The following is a 15,810-nucleotide window of genomic DNA, read 5'->3' on the forward strand; positions in this document are numbered from 1 at the left end:
GCATCAGTGGTGTGTCCGGTGATGCCACAGTAGGAGCACCCAGTAGTCTGGACATTTGTTGGTAAAGAAGCCATGGATACTAGTGTCAGAGAGGACAACGTGCAAGGTGTTGGACTGGGGGGCACTCGTAGAATGCATCGGCGTCTGAACAGAGGTTTCCATTGCGCTTTCCTACTGAGAACCTACCAAACACATTGCTGTACTGCCGGAGGGGAGGGGGAGTTGCTGCAAATGGATTGAGCAACCGGAGGGGGGGGGGGGAGGGGGGCGAGAGCGATGGCGATGGCGAGGGGGGGGGGGGTTGGATTCTATTTTTTTATACCGGTAGAGGCGCCGGGTGCCATGGATGACGGTGTGGGAGGCATGTAGGCAGGTGACTGTAGGGTGGAAGAGACGGGAGAGAACGCGGGAGAGGTCAAAGGTACACAGGGTTGGGGGGGGGGGAGGCGGCGTAGGCATAGCATGGTGGCGGGGGCGTAGGGTGGGGGGGTGCAAGCACAACGTGATGGCGGGGGTCACAGGGCAGCGTGATGCGATGCAAAGGCGGGGGAAGCATGATGTGGTGGCGCAGCATTGACGACGAGCAAGGTGGGCAGCGCAATAGCGAGGAGGCAGCGCATTTCATAGGGCATGGGGGCGAGGGTAGCGGCACATTGGTCGGGAGCTACAGAAGCCACCTGCAATGTATGGTTGTGTGGCCACTAAGTACAAGATGACTTAGGGGCTATTCTAGATGAAGCGATTATGAAAAAGCAATCTCATTAGTCACTTCCCCATGCAAAGCAATGCTTGGCATAGTTCTTCTTGCCTCCTTCGCGGATGCAGTGACAGCTGTAGGAGTCCCAAAGGTACGAGTGGCCGTGAAAGACACAAAGAGTATACCAAAGCTCCTAGAGATTGATTCAGGATGTCACTTCTTTAGGCACCAAGTCATTGTGACTGGGCAACCACGGCAGTGCTTGTGCTGCAACGACTTTGGGCATCAAGCAGCAGATTGTACGAGTTTCGGAGCCAAGGTGGCTCCGCTGACAGGCCCGCAAGTAGACGCTGACGGCTTCACACGGGTCCAGACATGATAGAGGGGGAGACAACAGGGGGGACGGTAGTCAGCTCTTTAGACCAAGCCTCGACAACAGGGAGCAGGAGGGAGCTTGCTCCACCCCGCAGGACCGCAGTCCCCCACATCCACCACCCGCACCACAAATTACCTCACCTAAGATCCCACACCCCCCCCCCCCCCCCCCCCCACCTCCCATGCCCCCCCCATCGACCTTGGCCCACGGCCCCTCCCTTCCAGGGCCACCAGTCCCCTCCATACCTGCCACGTACCTTCGACCATCCCACCATCCCTCGATCCTCTTCCTCCCCACCACGTCCCCTGCCGAGCACCCCCCCTGATCCGCACCCGGTGCAAGTGATCCCCCCCAGATCCACCCCCCTTCCTCCCACAGGAGGGGATGAGCCACACATGCTTACATCCTCCTCGTACCAACAGTGCTTCCCCCCCCCCACACACACACACACACACAGCTAGCAACTCATCTGCCCCCTGCCGCCCGTCACACTTTCCTGAGATAGGCATAGCTGTCTCCACAGTAGTTCTTCTATAGTGGCCCATGGTCCTACCTAAGAGTTGTGGAGCACAGAGAGTTTGCTCTACCTCTTCAGGTGGGGATCTTTGTGGTTCGTAAGTCAAGGAGGGGCAAGGTCCATCTCCTAGCACCACTAGATGGACCAAACGACACAGATAGAGAAGGTGTTGAAGAGTCAGGTGGCGGACCACACCTCCTAGTGGATGGGAGAAGAAGGACTAGCGCTGTTTGCACAGCAGTGGCCTGGTTGCATGATGGACATTAACTGGTGGGCTAGTGCCGAGGTCCCACACAAGCAGTATCTTTCAAGCCCCTCCACAGTGGAGAGCTCCGAGGGATGCGATCAAGTGGCCCCTGGCACAAGCGGCCCACTTCTACCAGTGTACAGAGTCACGAATCTTAGCATGGCTGATAGATGTATTGATAGTATCACCTAGAGCATCTATCACCCCTATGGTCCGGCCGAGGGCCACCATGGGGGACTAGAGTTTGCCGTCTAGACTTTCGGCAAAGCGTACTTGCATGCCCCATAGTTTTTCCTCCTCATCAACATCCTCCACACCAAACAGATGCCTATTCGGTCAGTCACAAGTTTCCCCATGAGCTTATACCTTGCATTCTGGAATGTGAATAGTCTCCACTATAGTGGGGCACGTGGTTCCAGTAAGTTGATTATTTGGCAGGAGCTGCAGTCTGCCCTTGCCAGACGGATCAACATCTTACTTCTACAGGAGCACAAGCTCACTCCCACCCAGGCCCAGCGGGTAGGGAAGGTACTACCAGGCAGCTCACACACTTATTGGAAAGCATGCCATAGGTGCCCACGGCAGGAGTGGAGGCGTATGCACCTCTATTGGCCCGACTCTCACTGCCTATGTACGAGACCACTGGACAATAATGGTAGGGAGGGTTCTATGGATCAGACTTGATATTGGGGACTCGTGCCTTGGAGTCCTCTATGTCTATGCCCCTACGGAGGTTAGGGCATCAGCAAGTTCTGGGTGGAGATCATAGATAGACTCCTAGAGGTGGACTCTTGAATCGTTGGAGGAGACTTCAACAACATGGAGGCTTTAGAGGACCAACAGGGCAGAGGCAGAAACTACCAGGGCATGGCTGGGGAGGATCAGGAGGCATGGGAGGTCTTCCTATTGGCAGTAGGAGCACGAGATGCCTAGAGAGACCCTTCCTTCCACAGGAGGGAGAGGTTGATGGATTTCTCTTGGGGCCATAGGCGGCTAGGTGGAGTCTTGCTGGAGCGGTTGGATAGGTTTTATGTGGGAGAGGGGGGATGCTCTCGTGGAGGCCAGATTGGGCAGTTGGCGGCACCACATTGTCCGATCATTGCCCGGTTCTCCTGACACTTGATTCCCCAGCATCCACCCTAGACGCACGATCTTGTCGGATCCCGGACTTGATCTATAGGAGGGTGGAGGTAACGAGACAGATTGAGTAGATTTGGACCAAGAATTGGGGCAGGAGGGACCGGATCGCAGAGGAGGTTGCAGAGGTCCTAGCTAAGTCCAGTAGCATTTACGAAGAGGAAGCCATACATGCCAGGCAACAGAGCTGGTAGGAGGAGAGAGCACTCCAGCGGGACCTTGCAGTCACGCAGAGATTATTCCAAAAGGCACCAAGGGATCCTACCCTCCATGCACAGGAGGTGCGCGAGCGAGCAGCCATTGCGGGCCTAGAGGACAGGCGCTCGGAGTTCTCTTTTCGCACCTCAGCAGCTTTGTTGGCGCGAAAAGGAGACACGATGTGTAGTGAGTTTTTCCAGGTGCACCAAGCTCGCACCTCAGGAGAGCAGATACGCAACCTTCGAGATTAGTATAGGAGGACTCGTTCTTTCCCAAACGAGGTGATGGAGATTGCCACCGACTACTAGAGATGCCTTTTCCAGAGTAGAGGCATCCTCAGCCGGAGGACAGTGATGTAGACAGCAGGTCTAGGATTACATCCCGTCTCTCGTTAAAGAGGAGATGGGACGCTCCCTCCTATCCCCCTTCACAGAGAAGCAATAGAGGAGGCTTTCCATACACAGGATGGGTAGAAATGCCTAGGAGAGGATGGCCCCTCTAAGGCCTTCTTCATTAGCTACTGGGAGGTGGTGAAGGACCCCCTACTGATGGCCTTCCAGGAGATTTTCACTTCAGGACAGATGCAAGGGAGTCTCTCAGCACGTCTTATCAATCTTCTCCCCAAAGGGGGTGATTGGTTGGAGCTTTCCCACTGGAGATTGATCACCTTATTGTCAGTGGCCTATAAGGCATTGGCAAAGATGATTGGTAGACGACTACGCCTTGTGCTTCCAGACATCATCCATGACACACAGACAGGCTTTGTCCAAGATAGGAGTATCCTAGACAATATATTCACCTTCTTTGAGGCGACAGAGTGGGCTCAGCACAGTGGCCAGAGACTAGCCGTACTACTCTTGGATTTCGAGAAAGCTTATGACAGGGTGGACTAGGATTTCCTAGAGGGCACCATGGTGAGGTTGGGTTTCCCCAGGCTTGGATTCGTGGGGTTTCCGCACTTTATAGATCGGCCACTAGCAGGGTTCTCATAGGTGGTAGGCGAGGGGAGGAGTTTTAGCTGGAGAGATCGATCTAGCAGGCTGCCTCATGGCCCCGTACCTGGCGATGTCTCACTTCCTCAAGTCACGTGTGAGCGGATTACGCGGCCTCTGACTTCCCGTGAGAGAGGAGACTGAGTTGTTAGACTCAAAGTATGCAGATGATATAGCACTCTACATAGAGGACAATGAGTTGATGTTGGAGAGAGTGAGGCTAGCTCTTGAGGTGTTCTGTTCTGCAACGGGAGAAAAAATCAACTGGCGAAAGTCGGTTGGTTTTCTCACAGACCTGGACTCTAGCACGGAGTGGGGCATCCACCTGGGATTCAAATGGGTGAGCAGAGGGTAGACCGTCCGTTACCTAGGGTTCCAGGTGGGACTTGACATCACTCCCACCCAACAGTTTCTCCCAGTCCTCAATTCTATTTGGAGGAAGCTAACCTACTCGAGCACGGCTCGCCTCTTACTAGCAGGCCGAGCCCTGGTGGTTAACCAGGTCCTCCTAGCGACGGCCTCATACATCACCTCGTGTTGGTGCTTCTCCTCGTCCTGTGCAGTGCCGCTTCACTGCCTAGTGCGGAACTTCCTTTGGTACGGGTTAGATGGCTCCAAGGATTCCAGGGCCAAGGTGGCGTGGGCAACCATCATACGGCATCGGTCAGAGGGAGGGCTTGGGATCCTAGACCCAAAGTATCAGAGTATGACCCTTTTTGGGTAAGCTAGTTGTCCGTGGCCTCACACTAGGAGGGCAGACCTGGAAGGTCCTATTGCAGGAGGGTCTTTAGGATTGTAGACTGAGGCTTGGTAGTGAGTGGAGGCCGTCCTTGAGATGGATCTTCACGTCAGCCCAAATCAGTCCCCCCAAGATCACCTTTCCTATGCAGCTTACTCTACGTGTGGCAGGGCCTCCATAAGGCCCTAATCTAGAGCCCCCCAAGCTGTGAGGAGGAGATAGACCGTCAGCCGGTGATCTGGAACCCCTAGGTTTGAGATTGGGAAGGGGCAAAGATTGGCGAGTGCCCCCACATCCAATGGGCTGGTTGGGAGGCTGGCCCAGCTCGTACCATCAGGACATGGCAGGAAGTGTACAGGATGGTGGACAAGGAGGTGCTACAGCGAGTATTAGGCTGCCAGAGAGGAGTGGAGTTGAGGAGAAGGGAGATAGATGCAGCAATACCTCAGGAGTGGCTTGCTCCCCCGATACGAGAGCTAATAGAGCCCGGGGAGGTATGGACCGCTTGGTTTTCACCAGCATGCATCCCTCTACAGGTGGCAAGTAGAGTGGGCGGCGCTCCACCTGGAACCTTCTTCACCATATAGGAGGGGGGGCGTCTGGCTCTTGACAGAGGGCAGCAGGATGAGGGGATAGCTGTCCTTTCATGGAAGAGGATCTGGGTGATTGGCCTCAGGGGAAGACATGGCGGCTAGACTCTTTTGTCTTATGGCATGAGCTTAGAGAGTGGCGCCTTTGGATTTGGGAGGGCAAGCCGCTTGATGAGCTGGAGTGGGATCCGGGAGAGTGGCTATGGCCGGCCATTGTGGTTGCCGAGAAGCCATTGAGTTTCTTGGAGTACACCACCAGGATTGGTAGACACGTACTGATGTAGGAAGATATGGATTGGGCGGTGTCACATAGCAGGCATTGGGTAGAGCATAGCATCATGGAGCCTTTCTGACAGACCTTCTGGCACCGCCTATGGGATAACTGGAGGCCGAGGAGGGTATCATATTTTTTATGGCCGGTGGAACATGGAGGCTTGGCGGTGGGAAGCTGGCTTTCCCAGATGCAGGAGGGAGGTTGTAAGCATTGCACACATAGCAGCCTTTGGAAACCCCAAAGCACTACCTTTGGTCGTGTGAGGCGGCATAGCTCATGTGGAGAGGAGCATGCCGCATCCTTTGCCGTATAGCACTCAGCCTTGGATGTATCTCATGGGGAGATTTCTGTTGGCAGGCGGTCAGCCAGGGCCATCACCTTCTGTATGAGGCCGGGATGCATAACACGATATTCATGATCGAGGTAGGGTCGTGCGCAGTGGTCAGTTTGGAGGCCCTACCTATCCACCAGGTACTAGAGCCCACAGCAGACCGCTCTGAGGTATGGGAGATCATAGGGAGTCTTACTGGTTGGCATATCTAGAAGGCGCAGTGTCAGGAGGCTTTTGGCGGAGAGAGACTCTCAATACAGGCAACCTTAGCAGAGCTCTGGACCTCCATCATCCACTCCCTCCGCGGCCAATGGGATCAGGTGTAGGGCAAGTCTAGGGCTCGTCAGGAGCTTCGATGTCACTTTATGCACAGTTGGGGCGGCCAGGACCTGTTTTTCATGATGCAGGCAAGCAGCCCCAGATGGCGATACATCCCCCCTCCATGGCTTCTTGCCCCCATCCCCCCCAAACCGCCTTGAGAGGCTTGTATACATGATGTATTTGTGACTTTCATCAGCTCCAATTTGTCTGTTGAGCAGGAGCATTCCGTTGTAATCAGTTTTTTTTTTTTAGTAATGTAAATAGCCACATTTTACTTGCAAAAAAAAATCATCCTCATAGAACAAGTGCGCTGGAATCTTGACACTAGATTGGGAACCTCCGGCTCTCTCAAAGAGAAGTAGTTGAATAGGTGAGTGGTCTGAAAGAGTCATGCAATTATGATGTGTGTTAGGCTGCCCCTGTCATAGGCCCAATCATCCATATAAAATTGGTCAATCCTACAGAAAGTCTTGGCTCCCACTACCCTGTCTCTCCTAGAGAATTGGAGTGATCTAGTGGACTCGCCAAACTTTGCTGTGAACCATGGGTCCTAGCCTTTGATTTGAAAAAGTAACTCCTCCTAGGCAAATTTCTCTCCTCCTCAAATAGTTTCCATGTGTCTTTCTCTCTTGTCCTCAAGAGCCTCCACCATATTAAAGTCGCCCCCTACTATCCAATGATCCACTTGTGATAGGGAGTGACTAAGGGTAGTTCAAAAACGTCTCCTATATCTAGTTGGCCATTCTCTCACATTTCATTTGATGTGAAATGGAGCGGATTATAGTCTAGTGAATTTATTATTGGAGGTAGGACATATCACAAGATTTCCACAAAAAACACATAGCGCGAAGCGATTGAACTCCTTCGCAAAAGCTAAGGCTAGATAGCGGCACTTGCATCTATAAAGCTTAGTCCATCCTTTCAAAAAACCCTGTTACCAATCGAAAGCAAGTTGTTGGGGTAAAGAGCTATATGCGCGTTGACGTGCTTGTATGGTTTGGAGAGAAGTAAATGTACATAGAAGGATTGGTGGAATATTTTAACTTTTTATCCCAAATATGCTTCTCTAGGAGCATTATGATCTACTGCTTGAATGGTTTATTATGAAGTATCTATTGGTCCTATTATCATTACTGTACTAATTTGTGTAGGTTTTTGTAATTTAAGTGAGATTGTTATGGTGTAAGAGCAGATATGGTTTCTTATTCTCTTGTTTCCTGTATCGATTATGTTTTTTATTTCCTGTCTAGTAGAAATCAATTGAGCCCCATTTGATTCACCAGAAGTAGAGGCTGAACCAGTAGCTGGCTACAATGTGGAATATTACCATTCGGGGGATAAATGACCAATAGACCAATAGGTGATTCCTCCACTTTCATTGAGACCCACATAGCTCTCCTTGGAATCACAATACTGCAGTCGTGTATAGACTGGATGTACTACTCCCCAACAAATATGCAAACTCTAACCTGTATCTTTGCACCTCCCACAGTTGTTGCCCAGTATGTGTGACTCTGCCCTAGCAATAGCTTCCCGTAGCAGCGAGATATCCTCTCTACTAATAGGTGGTATTATTGTAACATGAGAAAGTCATCTGCTTCTCTTGCTAATGCTCTGTGAAAATCCTGCCTTGTGAGGCTTCAGCCCTGCTTGAAGTGTCATTCTCCGAAGCCTCATATGTTCCATGAGAGTATCCTCATGGAGTGCATCTTAGCCCCTCAGACTGGCATGGATTTGCTACCCATTCCTGTCCTGTTGTCTCCTAGCATACACCCTGTCATGTGTCCTCTCTACTATCTTCGCTATAGGGTGGAGTGGGAAAAGTCCTGAGAGTATGCATTCGAGTCCTCTGCCTCTTCCTCACTCTCCTATGTCTGCTCACCCTCCTCACCCTGATGCATGTTAGGTACCTGAGATGGGATTAGCTCTGGGATTGCCCCTTGGTGGGATAGAAGTCTAGGGGATGATGGTGCCTCTATAGCTTGTTGCATCTCTCGAGTCACTGCTAGTATCATTGCCTTTGTGGGCTGCGTTTCATCTACTCGTGGTGTGCTGTAGTCTACTTTGGAATCTCTAGCTCCTAGATAGCTAGGGAAGTGGCTGTGGAAGCCATAGGAGGCTAGGGTGGCACCATATGGGCTGATGGTTTATGGTCCCTGACCACTCTCCACCGTCCGTCCGCATGTCTCAGCTTTGGGCTTCTTTGATCTTGCTCTTGTCCCTTGTATGCACGCTCTCGCTGTCGCTAGTGCTGTCTCCTCCTCTGTTTGGCATTGCATCATCTCTGGTGCTCTACGTTGCTCCTTCTCTGCGTCCTGGGGATACCACCTCCCTCATCTCTGAAGGAGATCTGCTGGCGCTAGCAAGTCCTGGGGTGCTCCGTTGCAAGATGTCTGATCATAGTCTATGAGAAGCATTGGTCTAGAAGTCCTGTGTATGTGAGGAGCTGGGTTAGAAAGCCCTCATAGATAGAGGGAATCCTGATGCTGTGAGGAAGGGAATATAAGGACTTTCTGGGAACAATAACTCGAACCAATGGGTATCTGTGTGGGCCTTCCGACATGCTATGTCCACAAAGGTCTTCTCTCCTAGATGACATGGCCAAATGCACTACCAATCTTGTAGGGTTATGGCGTGAAGTACTCATCGAGGCCCGGAAAAGAGATGGTTATGGTAGTTCCATCTCCAAGTAATGAGTAGTCTCGACCCTCCATCCATTTGTCTAAGTATGCCACTAATGATCTAACATCAAGCAAGCTGGTAGCAAGCATTGCCTCTATCAGCCGAATTGGAGCCTTGAACTGGAGCCTGAAGCACCCCTTCCCGAAGGGTACCACTCATGTGACCTTGGCAGGAGTCCCAATAAGAGCCAACTAGATGAATTCCTTGAGAATGCGAATTGGCACGAAGGCATCAACCGAGTGTGTGCGAGGGGCTGTGTTGGATCCCTTCTGGTGGTGATGGGGAACCAGCTATAATCTCGTGCAATGCACTAGCTCCATATGACTTTGGTGTTGGCTTTGACTCAACGATTGGTGCCGAGCTTTGCTCTATGAAGAAGTTGAGGATGCCATGTGTGACTTGTGGCGGTAGGTGAAGGTGAGCTGTGGTGGCTGAATTGACAGGTGCTAGAGAGGGCATGCTTGAAATAGAGGGGACTGCTTTGAGCAGGGGGGTACTACTTCCCAACTGACCCAAGTATTGAATGCTGCCTACTAAATCGAATTTGGCATGGTATCCCTTGCTAACAGATGCAGAGATCATTGACTAATCCAGGTCTGCTACATATGCCAAAACTGCCATGTCCTATGTAGGGACAACACCTAAAGAAATCGTTGCCTGTTGCACAATCGCCCTACTTTGCATCACACTTAGCATCTCTGCTTGAAATTCCTTCCTCCAGACATCCTACTGCAGCCGACCTGATGGAGATGACCTAGGGTGTGCCTATCCTAGAAAACTTTTTTCTGGTTGAAGGAAATATATTTTTGGGTATAAACAAGCAGTGCGTTTGTGCACATTCTCTTTAAATTAAACTTGAGACATTTTAATCCTTGTATATTGCCACAGGTGTTGAAGCTACCTGGATCAACTGCTGTAGATGATGCGAAGAAAGATCCATTTGTTGCTGCTCAATCAAACCTTACTATGAACCAAACTTTGGAAGGTCACCAAGGATCTGTCCTTGTTGTGCGTTGGAATGAAAACTACCGAAAATTGACATCCAGTGATGATAGGGGTCTCATTATTGTTTGGATTCTTCACAAGGTTGCAAACCTTACCTCTATGGCTTTCACACACTCTACGAGTTCTTGTCTGGCAAGTGTATTGCCCATTACCCTTAGTATGCAAAAATATCGTTTTGGCATAGTGATGGGCTCTTGTTATTCCAGTCTGATGTTCACTGTTGTTTGCATAATGCTCACAAGAGTTTGGTTACACAGTAATGTTTTGTTTGATTGACATACCATTGTTGATCTATTGGCTTTATCATGCATGTTTTGCATAACTGATGATACCTTTTGTTTTCACATTATCGGAAGGATTTCATCAGATTCATGGAAGTATGATGAACATAGTATGAGCTATAATTGACATGTAATAGATGATTTGTTGGTGTAATATTCTGTCAGAAAAACGACTTGTGTTATTCAGAAGCCGTCAGGAACATTTTATGTCAGAAGTGACATTTGCATTCTTATTTACATTGCATCAACATTACTTTGATCCATTGCCAGTCCTTCAATCCTTCTGGGTTCATGGTTCCTTTGTCCCAGGCCTACCTCCAAATAAGTCTGTTATGAGGTTGAGCATCATCTGTCCATTATATCAGACCAAAGTGGTCTGAGATGTATGCAATCACTGAACAGATAAAGAAATTCTGCTTTGATTGTCTGCAAAGAAGGCACAGTGCAGGGTTATCTTTCTACTTACTTTTTCCTTGTCCTTGCTAGCTTTAAAAGCACCCTTCTTCCCAATTACGACCTCCCCCCTGGACCTATATGCTGCCCCACCCAGCTGCAACTACTATGCATCACCCTACCCCACTCTTCGCTCCTGCACGTTCCGTTGCTCCTTGCCCCCACTTCTTGCAGCCTTCTGCATGGCTTACCTGGCCCCAACCAAATTAGCTGTTGTCTCCTTTCCTTTATGGCAGCATTCGCCCCTCAGAACCTACTCTGCATGAGTTTGTGTTTAGCTGCCAAAGTGGAAAGTCTGGAGGAAGGAGGTGTAGTTCAATCCATCTGAGGGAGCTAGCCAATGTGCCTTGCTACTCTGCGACTTGCAGATAATGAAGATTCCCACCTCCATGGGAAGTGGGAATTCCACTTGACCTGCAGCTCTCATGTAGGACCAAGGGCCATTGTGAAAGAAATCCTGTGGAAGGAGCTCAGCCTGGCAGTGAAAACTGCAGCATGCTGTCTAGGCTGAGGAGCTGGAGGTGGTGTGAGAGGGGCTGCTCTCCTGCTAACAGGGGGAAGATGTTGGTGTGCAAGGCTCATCACTCCTTGTGGGTGGAGGCTTAGTGTGTTTTTTTTTTGGGGCAGGGGGATGTGCCCATGTTGAGGGATGGGCAAAGTGTTGTGGAGAATCCTCTAGTTTGGGGGTTTGTGTGGTGTGCTTTTTTTTTTTGGCAAATAAAGTGTGGCTAATTAGATTAGTTCAGAAAAAACTTGAGATACAAAGAAGTGTTCATGCTCAACAGACTAGCTGGAGCTAATGATGAGTCACAGATATATCAAGTGTATGTCAAGAATCGCGTGGTGGGGGGACTTACTTGAGCTGCGGCGCCAAACACACATTGTATACACAAGAGGAAGCTCACTCAAGAACACAAGAAGAGAGATGGAGGCCAAAACGTTTTCTTGCTGGTTTTTTCTTCTTCTTTCACACGCTATACAATGTACACAAAGTATAGATAAGATATAACATAAAGGAAAGTGGCCTACTAAGTCAAACAGTACATAACTGACTACACTAATCGACTCATGCTATGTCTTTGCCAGCTGTAGGTAGGTGTAACAAACTAAATATAATAAGTGATAAGTCAGTGGTCATGTGAATATCATAATGACCACCAACGTGCTAAGTGTAGATGTGCGGACCCATCCAGCCAAGCGGTCCATTATCAATGTCCGCATATGTTGAGCTTACCATCTCAACACTCCCCCTCAAGCTCAACTCTATCTCTGCAACTCCAAGTAAGCTTCGGAAATTTCAAAGCTTCTCTACACCCAATGCCTTTGTGAAAATGTCAGCTATCTGATCCTGTGTGCTGACATATACCAAGTCAATCTCTCCTGCAAGTACCTTCTCTCTCACAAAGTGGTAGTGCACCTCAATGTGTTTTGTCCTAGCATGGAACACTGGATTACTAGCTAGCTGTATGTTGCTCATGTTGTCACAATGAATGACAACTGGACCATCTCCCTGCACGTCCAAATCACCTAATAACTTTTGCAGCCATACCACCTCACATGTTGCCATAGTAGTACCTCTATACTCAGCCTCTGTACTCGATAAAGCTATTGTAGGTTGCTTTTTGCTGCTCCATGTAACTGCTGCACTACCATGTGTGAAATTGGGTGGCATGAATCATCACCCGTCTGCACATAACCTGGGTTTTGTAAGTCCTGCATCTCTCCAAACCATTCAACATGACTGGTCATATGATTAGATGCACCTGAATCAACATACCATACATCATCATGTGTCCCCTTTCCTGTAACTGCATTCATCATATGTTGCATAATAAACAGACACTCATTTTTGTCTTCATTCTGTCGTGAAGACGATGCATAGTTTCCTTGCTGCAATTTACCACTGCGAATATCATCCTTCTTTGCATGGCAATGGGCTGCAATATGGCCTATTTTGCCACAATAATGGCAAACAATAGCAGAATTTCCAGAACCTCTATTCTGTCATCCATCTCTTTCTCTAGAGCTTCTCATGCCTCTAAAGTTTCCTCTGCCTCCAGAAACCTGCATTTCACCAAACTGTTGATTGAACCTGTTTTGCTGGTTATCGCCAACACGTCCCATACCACAGCCTCTTGAAGAGGATCTACCACGTCCCCTTCTTCAACTCGAGTAAAATGCTTGGACGTGTTCACCATTTCTTTCAGATGAATCACTTTGCATATTGATCTCTTCAGTAATCATGAGAGAGATCAGCTCATCAAAATCTGGAAATGGCTTCCATACATATACTGAAGTAACAAATGATTTTCATGCCTTCTCATTGTTAAGACCACTCAGAGTGGATGAAACCAAATCATCATCATCTGGCATTGCATCAATCGCTGCTAAGGCATCTGCAATGCTCCTCACCTTCAAAACATACTCACTGACATACATTTTTCCTTTCTTCAAAGCATTCAACTCTTGCTTGAGTTGAATCTTTCGTGCCTTTGTATTTACTGAAAACATGCTCTCAAAAATTGTCCAAGCTGCATGTGAAGTTTCTGCATTCCTGATATGTCCCAGCATAGTAGCCAGTACATCACCTTTTTGTCTTTCGCATTCCACTCTTTCCATGCTTTTAACTCATCTGCAGTCGGAGGGATACCCAGCTCTGGCTCCTTTTCTTCACTTGAAACAAATTCATAAAGGCATTTTCCAATGAGGAAGTTCGTCACACGGAACTTCCATGAAGGGTAGTTGTTCTTGTCAAGCTTCTCAATAATGGGATTTCCACTGTTCTTCTCTGCCATTATCACAAACAAGGATATAACACAACAAGCTAGTCTTCTGCAATCTTTCACAACACGTGCATAGCGAAACACCAAGCAACCTTTTTCACTAATTGCTCAATAGTACATGTAATCTGCAACCTGTTTGCAGATAAACCTTATGTTTGTTTCCTGCAAACACCTCAAAAATTACAGATTCGAAATCTGTAACCTATGCATCCACTTTCGGTCAAAACAGCCGAAATCACAGTGTACCTTGAAATTACTATCCGCAACCTTGCGGCTCTAAAATGGGGCCTGAAACGGCCTTAGACGCCCAAAATAACTGCGGGAAGGCCCTAAAGGGCTAATTTGTAGAATATATAGTGATCTACTCGCACACCAAATCTCACAGCAATCTGAGATTTTTGCTCGACCCTGCTTCCGGTGTCTCCATAGGCACTATCCAAGAGAGTGAGTGGAAGAATGGCAGAGCTTTCTTACCCGTGGCTTGCTTGCTCGAACCTTGCTTCTTCTCCTTCACTTCAGCCTCTCTCAGTGGCGCGGCTCTGATACCATGTCAAGAATCGCGTGGTGGGGGGACTTGCTTGAGCTGCGGCACCAAACACACACTGTATACATAAGAGGAAGCTCACTCAAGAACACAAGAAGAGAGATGGAGGCCAAAACGTTTTCTTGCTGGTTTTTTCTTCTTCTTTCACACACTATACAATGTACACAAAGTATAGATAAGATACAACATAAAGAAAAGTGGCCTACTAAGTCAAACAGTGCATAACTGACTACACTAATCGACTGACGCTATGTCTTTGCCAGCTGTAGGTAGGTGTAACAAACTAAATATAATAAGTGATAAGTCACTGGTCATGTGAGTATCATAATGACCACCAACGTGCTAAGTGTAGATGTGCGGACCCATCTAGCCAGGCGGTCCATCATCAATGTCCGCACGTGTTGAGCTTGCCATCTCAACAGTGTACAAGCCTCTCAAGGTGGTCTAGGGGGAATGGGGGCAAGAAGCCATTGGGGAGGGGGGGGATGTATCACCATCTGGGGCTGCCTGACTGCATCATGAAGAATAGGTCTTGGCTGCCCCAGGTGCGCATGAAGTGAGAATGGAGCTCCTAACAAGCTCAAGACTCGCCCTGCACCTGGTCCCATCAGCCACAGAGGGAATGGATGATGGAGGTTTAGAGCTTTGCCAAAGTCACCAGTACTGAAAGTCTCTCCCTGCCAAAAACCTCTTGACACCACGCCTTCCAAATGTACCATCCACTAAGACTCCCTACGATCTCCCATACCTCAGAGCGGTCTGTTGTGGGCTCCAGTACCTGGAGGATGGGTAGAGCCTCCAAGCTGACCATTGCGTACAACCTAGCCTGAATGATGAAGATCGTGTCTTGCATCCCAGCCTCATACAAAAGGTGACGGCCCTGGTTGACTGCCTGCTAGCAAAAAGCACCCCAAGAGATATATTCAAGGCTAGGTGCTATACGGCGGAGAATGTGGCATACTCCTCGCCACACAAGCTGTGCCGTCTCACACGACCAAAGGTAGTGCTTTGGAGTTTCCAGAGAATACTATGGGCAGTGTTTATAATCTCCATCCTTTTGCATCTGGGCTAACCAGCTCCTTACCGCTAGGCCTCCATGTGCCAACAGCCATAAGAAATACGATATCCTTCTCAGCCTCCAGCTGTCCCATAGATAGCGCCAGACAATCCATCAGAAAGTATCCATGATGTTGTGCTCCGCCCAGTACCTGCTACGCGAGGGTGCCCAGTCCATGTCCTCCTGCATTAGGACGTGTCTGCCAATCCTAGTTGTGTACTCCAGGAACCTCAGTGGCTTCTTGGCAACCACAGTGGCCGGCCATAACCACTCTCTAGGATCCCACTCCAGCTCATCAAGTGGCATGCTCTTCCATATCCAAAGGCGCCACTCCTGGAACTCCTCCCAGAACACATAAGGGTCCAGACATCATGTCTTCTTGTGAAGGCCAACCACATGAATCCTCCTCCACGGAAGGCCAACTATCCCCTCATCCTACTACCCTCTGTCAAGAACCAGATGCCCCTCCTCTTGTACGATGAAGAAGGTCCCCTGTGGGGCGTTGCCCCACTCTACCTGCTACCTATAGGGGGATGCTTGTTGGTAAAAACCTAGCGGCCCATACCACTCCAGGGATATCACAACG

General features: G+C 49.3%; 1 protein-coding gene across 1 annotated transcript in view; it reads left to right on the plus strand.

Moving 5' to 3' along the window:
• LOC148008865 (uncharacterized) overlaps positions 1 to 15,810 on the plus strand; it is a 217,171-nt gene that overhangs the window by 5,944 nt on the left and 195,417 nt on the right. The window contains exon 2 of the mRNA XM_087673975.1: positions 9,990 to 10,187. Coding sequence (XP_087530101.1) covers positions 9,990 to 10,187 — 198 coding nt within the window. The remainder of the gene's footprint in view (positions 1 to 9,989; positions 10,188 to 15,810) is intronic.

This window comes from Lygodium microphyllum, unplaced genomic scaffold (genome assembly GCF_053477565.2).
Source record: "Lygodium microphyllum isolate KBCC unplaced genomic scaffold, Lygodium_microphyllum_v1.1.10 scaffold_57, whole genome shotgun sequence".
In the NCBI taxonomy this organism is placed as follows: domain Eukaryota; kingdom Viridiplantae; phylum Streptophyta; class Polypodiopsida; order Schizaeales; family Lygodiaceae; genus Lygodium; species Lygodium microphyllum.